The sequence below is a fragment of the Stegodyphus dumicola genome, chromosome 9, assembly GCF_044657685.1.
Source record: "Stegodyphus dumicola isolate Sdum_Otavi_A_Nest chromosome 9, ASM4465768v1".
In the NCBI taxonomy this organism is placed as follows: Eukaryota; Metazoa; Arthropoda; class Arachnida; order Araneae; family Eresidae; genus Stegodyphus; species Stegodyphus dumicola.
This window is the reverse complement of record NC_140776.1, coordinates 81,527,125-81,542,733: the sequence shown is the minus strand read 5'-3', so window position 1 is coordinate 81,542,733 and position 15,609 is coordinate 81,527,125. Positions and strand designations below refer to the sequence as shown.

The 15,609-nt window shown below is 28.4% G+C and overlaps 1 protein-coding gene across 2 annotated transcripts in view; it reads left to right on the top strand.

The window, feature by feature from the left end:
• LOC118184747 (RRP12-like protein) overlaps positions 1 to 15,609 on the top strand; it is a 139,356-nt gene that overhangs the window by 59,096 nt on the left and 64,651 nt on the right. For both annotated transcript variants that reach the window (XM_085823674.1, XM_085823675.1), the window contains exons 9-17: positions 2,543 to 2,641; positions 2,764 to 2,855; positions 2,946 to 3,057; positions 3,216 to 3,389; positions 3,882 to 3,917; positions 4,110 to 4,252; positions 8,101 to 8,222; positions 13,454 to 13,518; positions 14,245 to 14,295. In XM_085823674.1, the coding sequence (XP_085679800.1) occupies positions 2,543 to 2,641; positions 2,764 to 2,855; positions 2,946 to 3,057; positions 3,216 to 3,389; positions 3,882 to 3,917; positions 4,110 to 4,252; positions 8,101 to 8,222; positions 13,454 to 13,518; positions 14,245 to 14,295 (894 nt within the window). The remainder of the gene's footprint in view (positions 1 to 2,542; positions 2,642 to 2,763; positions 2,856 to 2,945; positions 3,058 to 3,215; positions 3,390 to 3,881; positions 3,918 to 4,109; positions 4,253 to 8,100; positions 8,223 to 13,453; positions 13,519 to 14,244; positions 14,296 to 15,609) is intronic.

Genomic DNA, 15,609 nt, shown 5'->3' with positions numbered 1-15,609 from the left:
TTATAAATATCTTTCAATTTTTCAACTTATATTTAATTAATTTTGCAAAGATTGCATTGTTTATTATGTTTATAGCGATTACTTTGAATTCTATTTCATAAATATAGCAAAGATTAAATTCTGTTTATTATGTTTATAAAAATAGCTTTGAATTAACATGCATGAAAGCGGGGGTGTAGGGGGAACACTTTATTCAAGTAAATAATAAATAAATGCTACTAGTACTATTTTATCCAGCAGAGAAATTTATTTACTCCTACTCAGTTTGGCAATAATATCTTGAGATTTCTAAAAAATTCATTAACTAAACTAAACTGCTACATTCAAAATGAATTCTTTATAGTATCGTCAAATTAAAGAAGTAAATCAAAAGTCCCCACAAATGATGCTCATTTGGATCAAAACTTGACATTTTTGCACGAAAAATTATATGATACTGATACAAAATTGCTAATATTTCAAGGTTTTTTCCTTAACAGATGTTCAACCTTACAATATGGCATTTTACATCAGATAGTTTTAATTATAATTTACTGATGGTGCCATTTTTTATCAAATGTCAGAGACTTATTTGTACTCCCTATATATATTATACAGATTAGATTTGTTTCAAAAGAATAAATAGTAAAGTTAAATTTAAATAATTCTCTTGCGCTATTGCTGCAAGGAATGAAATTTGAATTTAACAAACATTCTCTATTCATAAAAAGCTAATTTAAAGTTAATAAATTTAAGGAAATTTAATGCAAACAAATAAATGATTAATTATAGTTGCAAACTGATCTACAATATCATTTAAATTCTGAGAACATGTATAAATCAAGGGAAAGTATCAAAATAATAAATAAGTATATAATTACAAAATTTATTTAATCCAAAAATGTTTTTATAAAAATGCATAAGTGAATGATTGTTGAGGAGGCAGACTTATCAAGGGGAAGTTGCCTTCAAACCTAACTCTTCAATCATTCAATTCGTGTTTCCTCATCCATGTAAGACAAGGGTAAAGGTCAAAACCAAATGTGGTGAATGATAAAAAAGAAATTTAAACAAGTTGAATTTTGAGAAATTAGCAATTAAAAGACTAGAATTAAAATTAAAAAATTAATAAATAAGAGTAGAAAACAAAACGAATTATGCATATAAATCAAAAGAAACGACATTATCTATAAAAAATACATTAATTATGCTTAAAAAATACTAAAAAGGTAAGTAGTAAGTTTTAATTTTAACTTCCTATATTTGTATTTGGGAAGTGGAGAAGCATTGCCAACTAAGTGATGTTAAATGTGTTCTGCAAACTTTATAAATAGAGGGCGCTAATGTAAGGTTGAGCGTTAAGCTGCTACGTGATCTATTAAAAAAAACTTATTCTGTAAACTTTTAAGTAATGTAAAATGTATGTTCTGTTGCAAAATGTTTAAAAATTGTAAAACTTCACTGTAAAGTATTAAAGATGTAAAAATTGAAAATGTTTTGAAATAAAAGTACAAAAAAAAATTATTATGAAGTAAAATTTAATTTTAATTTTGAAATTTTTTTAAATGTTTTATTTAAAGAAAGAAGTAGTTTTATAAGATATGAGAGATTTCATTCTTAAATTTATTCATAATGCTATACCTTATCAAGATCTGGAGATGTCTTGCTCTGTTTTTCATAAAATATATTAATATCTTACTACCAAAACAGGATCTGTTAGAAAATGCAAGGTAGTATTAGTATATCATTTCAGAAAATTGTGTTGATAAAAGTGAAATGAGGAACAAATGAAATGCTGTAAAAACGATCACTTGAAAAACTTTTGAAATTCATTACTCAATAACTTGGAAAACTTTGAAAACTGTGAGATGAAAAACAGAATAGTGGAAATGATGCAAAAATGGTTTTAATTGTTTAAGTCACTTTTTCCATCATTTATTATTTTACTGAATAATCCAGCATGAAAAATTTTTGGCTTTAGAAATTTAAGTAAAAATATTTTACTTTCAGAGTGCCAGGAAATTTAGTGAGCCACAGGTTTTTCTGCCTTCCCCAAACCTGAACTCCAGCTTAGAATTTCCTCCATGGAGTTCTGCTTAAAAGAGCCAGACTTAAATTGGATTTCATTTGCAATCAGCACAATATTGCTTGAAAGATCTCATTTTATTACATTAAACTGCTTGCTTTCAGATTTTCATAATCTGCTCAATCCAGTGAATTTTGCCTGGTTAAGACATTGGATATATTTCCAGAGTCCTGTTGATGCTGTAGGAAAATTCAATCATAGTCTTTGTTTGAAAACAAAGGAAACAAATAATTTAGCTGTATTTGAATACGTTATTAATTAAGTCTCTGGGCTAGCATAGAGATGTTAAGCATTAAGTTTACTATTTGTAATTCTGGACTATGTTAATGGAAGATATTTCATTTATTTTAAAGCCTATAATATAATATGTTTAAAATATATTAGTGTTGATTTCTATACTGTTTCAGTATTAATTTTTTTTATATTGGCTAATTTTTGTTAATAAATTTTATTTATTTATTTATTTTAATTTTCAAGATGGTGACATCTAGCTGCTTAAGGACTCTTCAAGGTCTTTTCAGTTCAGTACCCAAACCGGAGAGTCTTCCTGTTGATTTAAATGCTCGCATTATAAGCGTAAGAAATTATTCATTTTTAATTTTTGTAAAAAGTCTTCTCATATTTTCTTTTATTACAGTTTCATTAAAAATTATGTGGTTGTGTTTATATGTAAAACTATTAATAAATAAATTTTGTAGGCATTATATGACTATCAACCAAATGTGAAAGAAACTCAGTCTTTGATTAATTGGCTTCAGTTGATGGAGGTTGCTTTCCTTAATATATTTGGGTAAGTCAGTCGTATGACATTCAGCACAACAGAATTAAAAAATTTGTCGTTTCATTTTTGATTGATGGAATTAATTATTTTTTATTACAGTCTTGATAAAAAGCTATGTATATCTCATTTGGCCAAATTCTATTCTGTTGTTGTGAAGTGTTGGCAAAATGATGAGGAAGAGGTTATGGTTATTATAGCTTCTACTTTAAAGGTGATTGTTAATTTTTTTAATAATTAGATTGGTTATTGTATTGTTTTGTGTATTAATACTATTATTATCTGTAGGTAGTTTATGGTAGAATTAATATATGATTTTAATTTTGAAAAACAAAATGCTAAACTAAATGAGTATTTCTTTTCTATCTCTAGAATCTTTTACACAAATGCATTGATCCTGACAGTGAAGTTTTTCAAGAATTCTTACTGGAAGATCCTGTGAACAATCCTATGCATAAAATGTTTTATCATGTGGAAAGTGCAATGAGCTATCAATATCACAAAGCATGGGCACATGTTCTTAATGTTCTCACATCATTTTTTCAGGTTTTAAATTTTATTCATGATAATTGCATGAAATGTTCCTTTTGTTTGATATATTTTAAAATAAGGAAAATATTGTTTATCAAAACTGTACTTAGAGCTGAAATTAAAAGGAAAAAATGCCAACTTTATCATCCATCATAAAGCTGTGTGAGACGTTTTCAAGTATTTTAATTATTTCTTAGTTTTTTGCTCTGAAATTAATGATGGAATTTATTTAGCTTAGTTGAAAAAATATTTTTTATTCATTTATCAGCGCCATTTTGCCTGCAGACATGCTTTTGTTATTTTTTATCTAACATTTTGGCTTTTTTGATAATGCATAATTTTGATTTTATTATCTTCACACTAAATAGCATTTTTTGGAAATGCATTTAAAAAGTACCAAAACCATTTTAACTGTTACAAAAATAGTGTCTTTTTAAACAGTTGTGTTGCAGTTCAAATATCTGATATTATTTAATTGATACTAATGTGGAAAATATTTTTTTCCAGGTTATGGGAAAGCATTGTTACACAGTGATGCTAAAGGTAAATTTAATTTAATTTTTAACCTCTTTTCTGCCTTTTTGCTGCTTCATATAAAAATATTTCTTTTTCCTTTATAATTCTTCATAATTTCAAAAGCTATTTAATTTTAAAAAATGCTCTTGTTTTCTAAAAACATATTTTAATGTGCTTTCTTCACAATTTAAATTTTTATATTTGTATTTTAATTTATAGTGTCTTCAGTCTCTTGCTGATATGCATGACAGTTATAAATTTCCCTATGTCACTGAACTGGAAAAAGCCATAGGGATAGCAATACAGAGTATGGGTCCTCAAATTGTACTGCAAGCTATTCCTATGCATATTAACAGAGATATGTATGTATTCATTGTTTTTCAACATTTTTAAATTCCTGAATATTATATACACATATTAAATTATAGAATTTCAGTTATGTGACATTATAACATATCCATGTAGTTTAGCTGTATTTTTTTAACTCCTGTCGAATGAATATGTATTTACTGTGATTACTTGGAAGGCAAGATAATTTTATTTTTTTGCTTATCATACCATTATATGATATTCTATATCATCATCATTTGCTTAGTCTAAATTTAAATAGTCAGTAATTTCATTGTTAATTATTTAATGTCTAAGATTATCATTGAAAAGCCAGGTTTAACTTTTTAGTTTCTTGGGATCTCTGAAATAGTTTTCAAAGTATTGCCATCATTTAGAAAACCTTCTGCCATAATTTCATCATGTAGAATTCATTTAATTTTTCTTAACTTTCAGTGTTGTGTCTAATGGAATACTTCTGACACTGCCCTTCATGTCTGTAACTTTGTAAACACCTTTTTTTTTTTTTTTTTTTTTTTTTTTAAATCACTGCCTTTATAAGATTCTGTAAAGCTTTTTTATCAACATCTAAAAACATCTTTTAAAAATAGTTTCGACCTGTTAAAATGCCTTAAATATGCAATGACTGTGTGGTCTATTGACTGAAGTATACTTGTCACATTAGAAGGTCAAAAGGAAATTTTAAATTTCCCACTTTCTTCACATGTGCTTTGAGAATATGGATGAGGTAAAGCATTATTTAGAATCAATGAAATATTTTTACAGTTTGAATTTTTTTTTCACCCAAGGGATGATACAGTGTTTATACTATTGAGATTTTTGATTTTCCATCCACAAATTACGAGTTTCAATTAAATTGGTTTATGCAATAAGAATCAAGAGATTTTTGTTCATTTTAAAGTCTATAACACGAAAAGTGATGCACCAAAAAAGAGTTATCCAAGTGGAACGAAAATCGGTAAATGTGCTGTACATATATTGAAAAGGAAATACAAATAGTATCATATGAGTTGAATGTTTAATTCAGGAAATAAAGCTACAAGAGCAAAAAAATAATCAATAATGTGTTGGCCCATTTCTGGCCTTGATACAAGCTGTTTTCAGGCTGGCTCATAGAGTTTGTGGATGTTTTCTTGCAAGATCGCTTGCCATACACATTCCAACCGGCAAATTAAATCGCCTTGATCCTGGGATGATCAGAGACGTCTGCTCATCAGAGCCCAAATGTTCTGTGTTGGTGAAATATCTGTTGATTGCATCAGCCAGAGAACTATTGAAGAAGCATGAAGAAAAGCAGTGAAAAGGCATGCATGTGTGTCCAGGCATTATCCTGTTGAAATGTAAGCCCAGGGGTCTGTGAAAGGAAGGCAACACTATAGGGTGTAGAATTTTGTTGATGAACCCCCATTCTCTAAAGATGTCGTGGATGGCAATCAATAGAGTCTGTCTATCAAATGAAAAGGCGTCCCATTCTAAAAATCTTGTTGTTGGGCTGTGTGACAAACACACACTGCTGTCCTGGATGGATTCAGAAACTTCTTCACTGGTCATTGGGGCTCATTTCAAAGTGGGTCTTATTATTGAAAACATCTGTACTCCAGTCTGTGAGATCCCAGGTTGAATATGCCTGATACTGTGCAATGGTGTGGTGCAGTTGACATAATATGTCCTTCATGACCTTAACTCTAGTTTGCTGAATAACCTATCAGTGTTCATTGTAGTCATTGGTGTCCTTGTTACACACTGGATTATTAATAAAGAAGCCTCGGATTATAAGCACCAATGAGACGACGCATTAGCATAGTCCATGTGGGTCGACAGAACCACATTCCCATGGAAGTTATGCCATATCATTGGAATGTCCTCTGTTTTGTACACCATCCAGATGCTCTGTTCTAATGCACTGGAGCTCCAGGTAGGCAGTCATTAGCTGCCAAAAGTTAATCATTTGCATATTCTATTGTAAGGAATTGGCATGTGCAGTTTTGTCACATTCATATAACTCCTTCTTGGTGCATTGCTTTTTATGTTTTAGGAAGTGTTATTGAATATACTCGTTTTATTTTTTGAAGTGTGCATTTTCTGTGGAAAAGTGGTTCTTTAATGAAGATCCATATCATCAGTATAACCAAAATCATTAAAAAGTTTTTAACAAAAATCAGGATCATAATTTTCTTTAATTTTACCATTGAAAATTTCCATGAATATTTTGGCCAACTGTAAATTAGCATTTGAAGTCTGCAAATTCCATTGGTGATTTAAAAATTGTCAGCCAATTTTTTTTTTAACAGTAAGTTTACCTTTGAGTAGATACAGCAGTAAATACTGAGAGTCCATTCTGAATATTTATCATTTAAAACATTTTTATAATTGAGATGTACTCTACAGCCAACTGTTATGAAAATAGAAGCCAGATAACGCCTTTTATGGGCACAGTAACTTTTCTATTAATGTTTGCAAACAGCTTTTCCCCAAATGTTATGATAATATTGATATGTCATATTTATTGACTTGCAATTTACATATATATAGAAAGACTGTAAATCAGTGAACATGCCATACATATTACTCTGAATAAATCTAAAAGATTCTCAAAATGCATGTACTGTTTCATTTTATCCTTTATGTACTATTTCATTTTACTTTATTATTTAAACAATCAAACCTGTCATTGAAAAATATTAGAAAACTCATTAATAGCAACGAAAGGCTTGAATTTAAATAGTTTTGAAAGAATAACAAGGAATCCAGGTAACTGGCATTCTGCTATACTTATATTTTTATGCATTTTGTTGCATATGTAATTAAACATTTTTACTATTCATTTTTAATATTTTAAAATTTAATTTTATAAAAAAAATAGAACAAATTTTATTTGGCTTATTCTAATTTTAGGGCAGTGAGGCTGTTTTTCTAGAAATATGTTAGAAGTATCTATAATTTTTTTTAAAAAAAATTATAAGCATGTAAGAATATAAGGAAGTGTTCTATTAAATTCAGTCTCAAAACAAAGGTAATTTTCCTATATTTGTTAGGTAGTGCAGCTTAGTATTTACTTCAGTTTATGCTTAAACGTTCAGTGTTGGTAGTAGTCAGTCAGCCCTTCATCAGTTTTTAAATGTTCCCCCTTTTCTCCAGAAATGTTAACAATTTGCCTCGTAGCAATGCAGTGTAAGCATTATAATTTTAATTTATCACTGTGTTCTTCTTGATTATTGCTATTTTTATCATGTACTTATGATTTGTATTAAAAGGGGTGTCTTTTTTATTTTAAAAATATATTTTCTTTAAATTTTAAAATTGTCATTCTATGATTATTAAAATTTCATGTTCTACCAAAGATTTTCTCATTACTTTGGCTCTCAAAGTTTTGATTGTATCTCTGAAATAGCATTTATAGAAGAATTAACTCTTAGTACTGTAGAATTAAATTTAAATATTTATACTTTATCTTTTGGAGGTAAATTACACTTGAATTTGAATACACAGATCCGTACAATGAGCTTATCTTAGTTGAAAGATTATTTTGCCTGATAGTATATGAATGAGTTCTACTAGTATATGAATGAGTTCTACTGTTCTTCATAACAGGTTTTATATCATATTGTTTTCTTTGGCATAATTGTATTCTAAAAATACAATATAAAAATTTCCTCTAATCTTGGTAATTTTAGTTTTTTTGAAATCTCTTCCACTGAAATAAATTTCATTGTTGTAATATTAAATTACAAAAAAAAAAAAAAAAAAAAAAAAAAAAAAAAATCTGCTACTGTGATTTTAAAGAACAAGCTATACTTTATTCCTGATTTATGTGCCAGATCCTGAATATAAGTTTTCAGATTATTAAATCTGTTTCTTTCAGGGATAAGCCTGATTTTCCTAGAAGTTGGTTACTGCCTTTGCTACGTGATAATATAAAAAAAACAGAACTAAAATTCTTTATTCAGTACTTCTTGCCATTAGCAGGAAAAATAAGAAACCAAGGTATGTATATACAAATCATCATGTGTATAAAGTATATGTGTGCATAAAATGCAACTGCATAGTGAGAATCAATTCAGTGGATAACTTTATAGTAAAAAGATGTCCTATTATGTATTGCATTCTATGGCCATTGTTTAAATTCTGAGTGGTTTCCTTTATATTAATGAAATCGACATAACAGAATTTCAGGTCTCTAAAGTATATTTTCCAGCTGTGATTAAGACAGTCAAACTTTGAGACTATTTTACTTAAAAAAGAGGGTTGCATGTAATATTGGTACCAGACTTGAAAAAAAATTCTCACTAAACCCTGTCAAATACATGTATCAGATTTCTGCAAAAGCAGCTTACAGTCTTCAGTCAATAACCTGGGTTGGACACCAAGTGCCTTATCTCCTGTAATAGCAGAAGATGTTTCTTGATTGTATTCTAACTTGCTTCTGATTGGCTAAACTACTTGTAACATTGCAAACTACTTGTAACTACACATAATATTTTAAATCTCGGAAGTAAAAAGTTGTATATTGGAGTGTACCTTCAAATGTATTCTGGGAAATCACTTTTCTGGAAAAGTTTATATGTTTAATCTCATGCCTTTCAATATGATCATCCTTTCAGAAGCTTCATATATATAAACTTGATATGTGTAAGATGTTTTGCGAGAAAAATAAAATTAAATGATCTTGTTGTCATATCTTGAGGTGAAGTAAAGTTGTTTTCTAAAGATAATAAGAAAAATGTAAAGTTGTATATATAAAATGGATATGGATTCAAAGAAGTATTGTCTTATATTTAGGTTAATACAATATTAATCACCAACTCTGAGTATGTTTAAAAAAAAAGACTAACTTATTAATTGGGTAAATTTGTATTTTTCAGTGGTTAAACTGATAGTCATACATTTTACCATAATAAAAAGTGCTGTGGGTGTATAGTATGCGATCTTTCACTTTTCATTAGTTATCTATTTTTTAGATGGTGGTATTAAAAATTAGTTGTTTTAATCATTTTTCACCACTATTTTATTTCACATTTGAATTTAAAACTAAACTTTTAGTGGCGCACTATCTGAGAAATAAGATTAAAATTTGTAGATCACATACTCCAGGACTATTGGACCCCATCCATTATACTTTAAAAATGTCTGAAAGTAATTGTATATATAAAATCAATGCAAATAAACTGTATGCACAGCTGATCTATAAAACAGTTTCCTCATAAGTACATGAAAAAACACATGTGCACTCTAACCTTTTGCATCCATCTTATGTAATAGAAATTAATAGTTGAAAAGAGGAAAGGAAAGCTTTTGGTTTAAATGCGTTTTACTATTATTATAAACTAAACCATATACTAAATCACCCTCTTATATAATGCAAACATGTTTTAAGCGTTCTTCAGCATGAAATAAAAATTTAGCTTTTTATTTTTAAATCCAAAATATAATGCCCGTTACTGATTACAAACTTTTCTCATCCTTTTCTTGAATTCTTAATTTAATTATAGCAATTTTTTTTTTTTTTTTTTTTTTTGAAATTGAAGACTGTATTGAGCTTTATCAGGTATGATCATTTAAGTTTCATTGTTTCCCATGTTAAAAAAAAAAAAAAAAGTTAATCCACCATACGTATGAAATCAGGATATTTATAATAGGTGACATATTACTAGTTACAATTTCTTTTCTGTGAAATATCTTTTTCCATACAAGATTTGGTTTAAAAAAATTAAAACTGTTATTGTTTTAAGTTGGTAGCAATTTAATTTTTACTTAAATGTTCAGAGCAAGATAAATTTTACTCATTAAAGTGCAACTATTTTATGACTGCTGCAGAAAGCAGCATAATTTATGGAATGAGTCAACAGTATTTTGGTTAGCTAATCAAATGAATAGTAACTATAGTGAAGAATTATTTTTACAGATTTAGTAATAATGAATATAAGTATTCACAGTGCAAAAATTTAATAATAATTTAATCTGGATAATTATGACAAAATATGAAAATGCTTTTAATTTACACTAATGCACAAAGGAAAATACACCACCATTAAAATTTTTCATGTGAACTATGTAAATTTCAGGATATATATAGACTATTTAGTCATGCAGATTGTTGCAATTTCTGAATAGTCATGATGTGGGAAGAATAGGATTTTTATCATGTTCCATTCAACTAGTATTTTAAGCCAACTTTAGAAATTTTCTCAATATAGAAATTGTACCCCTCCCAAAGCTGATGTGTGGACTAAAGGTTTAATTATAGGTCTAAATGCAGTTAATTTGTGAAACAAATTTAGCTTCTCATATTTAATTTGAGGATGTCAAGCTGAATGTCACAACACATAGAACTGATGCATCTTATGCATTAGCACCCTTACTATCTATGACAAGCAGCATTTTCAAAAGCAATCAGATTTTTCTTTTCCCTCAGTATCAGTATTCATAATTCCTCATTGTTTAATCTGGATTTGCAGTCAAGTTATCCTTTGCAATATCCTGCTACTTATATTGAACCATCATCATAAGTGATGCTAGTGGTGAATGAATACTACCATTGGTGAATGAATTGCATTAAATAATGTTTGGTATTCATCTGGATTCTGTGTGAGTAATGGGGATTTCTGATTGAGTGTTTTTTAATGTTATTGCAACTCTGCCACTGTTGGCTCACTTGTGGTTGAATGGTAAAATTACTTAACACTGGTAGTTTGACCTAAGATTGGGCTGAATAAGTTTTCATGATTTTCCTCATGTGTAACACACTGCAAGCCAGTTTCCTTAAAAAAAAAAAAAAAAAAAAAAAAAAAAAAAAAAAAAAATTCATTTCCAGTCCTAAATATTCCTTTCTACTACTAAATGTAATGAAAAACCCCACTGGCTTTGTTTTCCCCCCATATGAACATATTTTCATTAATATCCTTAATTTTTTAGAACCACCTATTTACTAATTTAGTTGTCAGATTAGGTCTAGAGAACATACCTCTGTAATAAAATTGTTCCAGTGAATAGTTATATTTTCATAAAGTCCAAGTTGTTAACACACACACAGTAAATAAATCATTGCACTGTTACAAAGAGTATTTTGAAATTATTGAACCAATTTCAAAATTTATGCATTTCCTTTGCACCTCCAAATACTTTCATTGATTGTAGTTTTATTTAATGATCATTTTTGCTTATTTGGATCCAAAATAAAATTTGTCTTTCTTGGAAGAACATTCCTACTTCTTGTTAAATTAAACATTTTTTTTATTTATTTATTTATTATTATTATTATTTTAAAAAAGAAGAAACGTTAATATCTTAAATACTGAGAACTCTTCTCATGATGAGAGAATTATGAGCAATCACGAATTGCTAACATTTATACGGAAAAAGAACGTACAATAACATGTGGCTTACTTGGAGCTCTTCTTGTAATGAGCAAACTATAAATGATTGTGATTAAAGCTGCTGATTATTTCGGTGGTTTATTGATAATCTTGGCACTGCTTACAAAACAAGGGCTGTTTAAATAAGGAAGAGACAGCAAATCTAATACTCTAAAATCTCAGTAATATATTTGCTGATATTCACTTTCTATTTTGCATATCTTCTACGAAACACTTTTCCACATTATCATACATCTGCATAGCATGAGGCATCTTGGAACCATAATTCTTCACAGAACCACAATTCCATCACATACACTAGAAATTTGAGTATGGAACTTTCATTATCTCTAGATTAGAATATTTTTAGTATCATTCTGTGTAAGCATCTGTACCACTGCATACACAGTAGTTTCATTTTTCATCGATATAAAAATATGGCTAATCTTTGGAATATGGTAACAGGTAGTTTCGCGACATTTTGGTAAGGCGATAAAGGTTGTTAGCTAGGACTTTAGCAGTAATCTGAGAAGTACACAGTTCGAATCACAGATTATTTTATCTCAGAGAAATGAGAGATCATGAGGCATGTAATGTGACATTTTCCGGAAAATTCTGATCATGATTTTAGCTAATAAGCACTTAGAAACAATTTTGCAGCTAAAGTGCAGAATCGCATACTTATTTGTTTGGCGCTTTTTACAAGAGTAAAAAGAATTGGATTTTTGTCAATTTTCTTTGACTTTTTGAGTGAAAAAAGGTTGATGTGTACATAGATAAAGTCAAGAGTGTGCGCAATGCCATTTTTGTGCAATTCTGGAATGTTTTTTTAAGTGAAAATAGGTCGACGTGTATATGGATACCGTGTATGTGCAATTCTTAAAAACGTGGCAAGCAGTTTGCGATTCTGCACTTTCTCCCAATTTTGCACCTAATCTTCGTCATGATTAAGCATTTTTGTTCTGTAAAAGTTCTAGTATAAGCGTAATTAGGCTGGCAGATTGTTAAAAAAAATGTTGAGTAAAAAAAAACACGCCTTTACTTCATAAAAACAAAATGGTGTCCAAAACAAAACTAGCAGGTTGCTGTAGCAGTGTTAGTCACGAAAGTTTCGCCAAAAAATCGCCAAGTTACCATAATCAAAGATTCACTAAAAATACTATGACCACTTAAATTCCTGAAGTGAGTTCTTTGCTAGGTACCTCAATGAAAATCTCTGTGACATCTGTGCACATTGTTGATTGCAATGATCTTGAAGAGAGTTCTTGATGAATATGAGAAAAACATTAAGATCTTTTTGAGCAGATAATTAAAAATTTCATCATTAATTTTAGTTGTTGTCTAATATTTTCCTTTATTGGGCTTCAAAAATATAGTTTAAAAATATAGAAATTAGTGCTAAAAGTCAGTGAATCACAAAAGGGCTTATTTTTATTTATCTTACAGTCTTGGAAGGTCTAAGGCAGTAATTCCAGTTAATGCTGCTAGCTTATTAATATGTATATTCATCTATTAAATAAGGTTTTCCAATTTTCCAATTATTCCAATTATGACCTAAAATTTTATTATTGTAAAATGTTTTAATGTAGCTCAGGTAGAAGTAAGTATCTTGAAGAAGATATGCTGATTTGATTAAATAATTTGAATTTATCAATGACTGCTTTTTTTGTTTCTCAGATATTGTATGAGTTATTACATTTTAATAAAAAAATCTTTTATTATTATTATTGTAGCAGCTTTTTATTTTTCTTTAAACTATGGGAACTTATATATATGTTATAATTTTCATATATTGCTTTTATCTTTGAAGGAATATAAAGAAATTTGTCACTGTACATTAACAATTTTTTTCTGTCATTTAAGCTCTGGTATTAATGCAAGAAGGAAAAGTTGTGGAAAAAAAACTATATGAAGTGATTTGTTCACAGGTAAATTTGATTGAAAGTTTTTAAACTATATTCATGTTCTCTAATAAACTGATTGCATACTAAAGAAATATTGCAAATTATTATAATTTAAAAAATTAAGAGCCACAAAAATGAGCTCAAATTTTTCATCCTCATTACATCACATGAGTTTGTAAATAGCTAAAATATTTTTGATAAAGTCCAGTCTTATTGTTGTAATATTAATTATGCCCTTTAATTAAGTATTTTAAGCAATCTATTGTATACAATAAAAGTGTGATTTTTATTAGTGGGAAGACTGCATTTTCCTTCTATTAATACATTCTATCCTAAGGTATTTAAATTTAGTAGCAGAATTTTTGTTTCAATAAAATTGACGTAGCGGAAGACTGCATTTTCCTTCTATTAATACATTCTATCCTAAGGTATTTAAATTTAGTAGCAGAATTTTTGTTTCAATAAAATTGACGTAGCATTTTTGTAAAATTTATGTTCCCCCCCACCCCCCCCCCACTTTTACCTCAAGAAATATTGTATATATTTTATTTATTGAATATTTTTCAATGTTATCAAAATATTTATTGCTCTTCACTCATTATTCATAAATCTTGAGTTTAAAATTAAGAAATCCGAACTAAAATAGAAGTTTTATTTGATCTTTTGTAATCATAGAAAATATGAAAAGTATGTTAAAATGCTATAGAAAATGGGAATTTATATTGCCCTTGTTGTGAATTTCATTTTTAGGTATGGTCTTTACTTCCTGGCTTTTGTACAGAACCAACAGATTTGAAAGAGGTAATAACTTTTAGGCTTGTATTTGTTAAAAAGTTCATTAAATGCTTTTCATTTTTTGTCTTCAAATTTATGTACTTTATTTTCTTTGGTAATTCATTTGATGGAAGTTGGTGCATTTCAAAAGAAATACTCATACGTGTAATTTCCTTTATAAGTGTGTTTTTTAATTCCATTGTTTTTTATCACTGTTTATGAATTATACATACATACATACATACATACATATTTGACTGATGACTTTCTGATGACAGACTGCTAAGAAAAAGAGGAAGAAATATACAGAACTTTTTCTTTTTTATTAGTAGGATCTAATAACGTCTGGATAATGAAAACCTCATTCAGGCCTCGGCAATCTATGACTCTTGAGTCATTGAGTGATCCATTTCTTAATTTCGAGTGCCCACCTTAGTTCATAAGATAAATAAATTATAAGATATAAATATGAAATGGACACTTGAAGAATGCATGAAATATAAACTGAAAATAAATAACAATAACATTTTTGTTTGATTACAGAGTTGCAGTAACAAATATGCATTTTTATTTAAAAAAAAAATAACATAATTTCAGAGAGAAATCAATAAGTTTGGTGATGCTGATTTTGTTCACTCTTAGTTGTAGCCCTTGTTCACTTGCACAAGAATCAATTCATTAGTGAAAAGAATTGGCTTTAGCATTTCGTCCACATTCGGTTCAACTTATATATGCAATTAAAAGTTATCACACATGAAATTTATTTTAAGTAAGAACAGGAACAGCTTAAATGCTGAAAATTCAGATGCTTTATTCATCTTAAGGTTCTTTATATCAAGAGAAAAATAAAGTATTAAGAGAATAATAAAGTAGTTATGTTTGTTTGTTTTTATAATAATCAAAATTATAGTTTTATGTATAATGTTTAAAGCATATTTTAATTATTTTCTGAATAACATTTATTTTATTATTTTCCAAAACAGACTGTTTTAAAATGAAAATACCACTGTTCCTAAACTTCTTAATACACCTTTGGGTTGATTTTCCCTTGCTGCCAAAAAACATTGTGGGCCCTGTTCCATGTCTTGCTGTATTTAAACTGATTGATAATCTAAAATCTGCAATCTTCAAAATCTTGAAGATTTCAGATCATTTACTTTGTACAGTGTTTTAATAGGAAAGGCTTTTGGTCATTCTGGAATGTTTAGTGAAATAACTTGCTGTGTATTTTTGAACCATTTATAAATGTGCTCTTCAGACACTGCACTTATCTGTCACTTTGTGTGTCTGAGTGTAATATTCTTTTGTATTTTGATGTATGAAGTTTTAACGTGTTAGAAA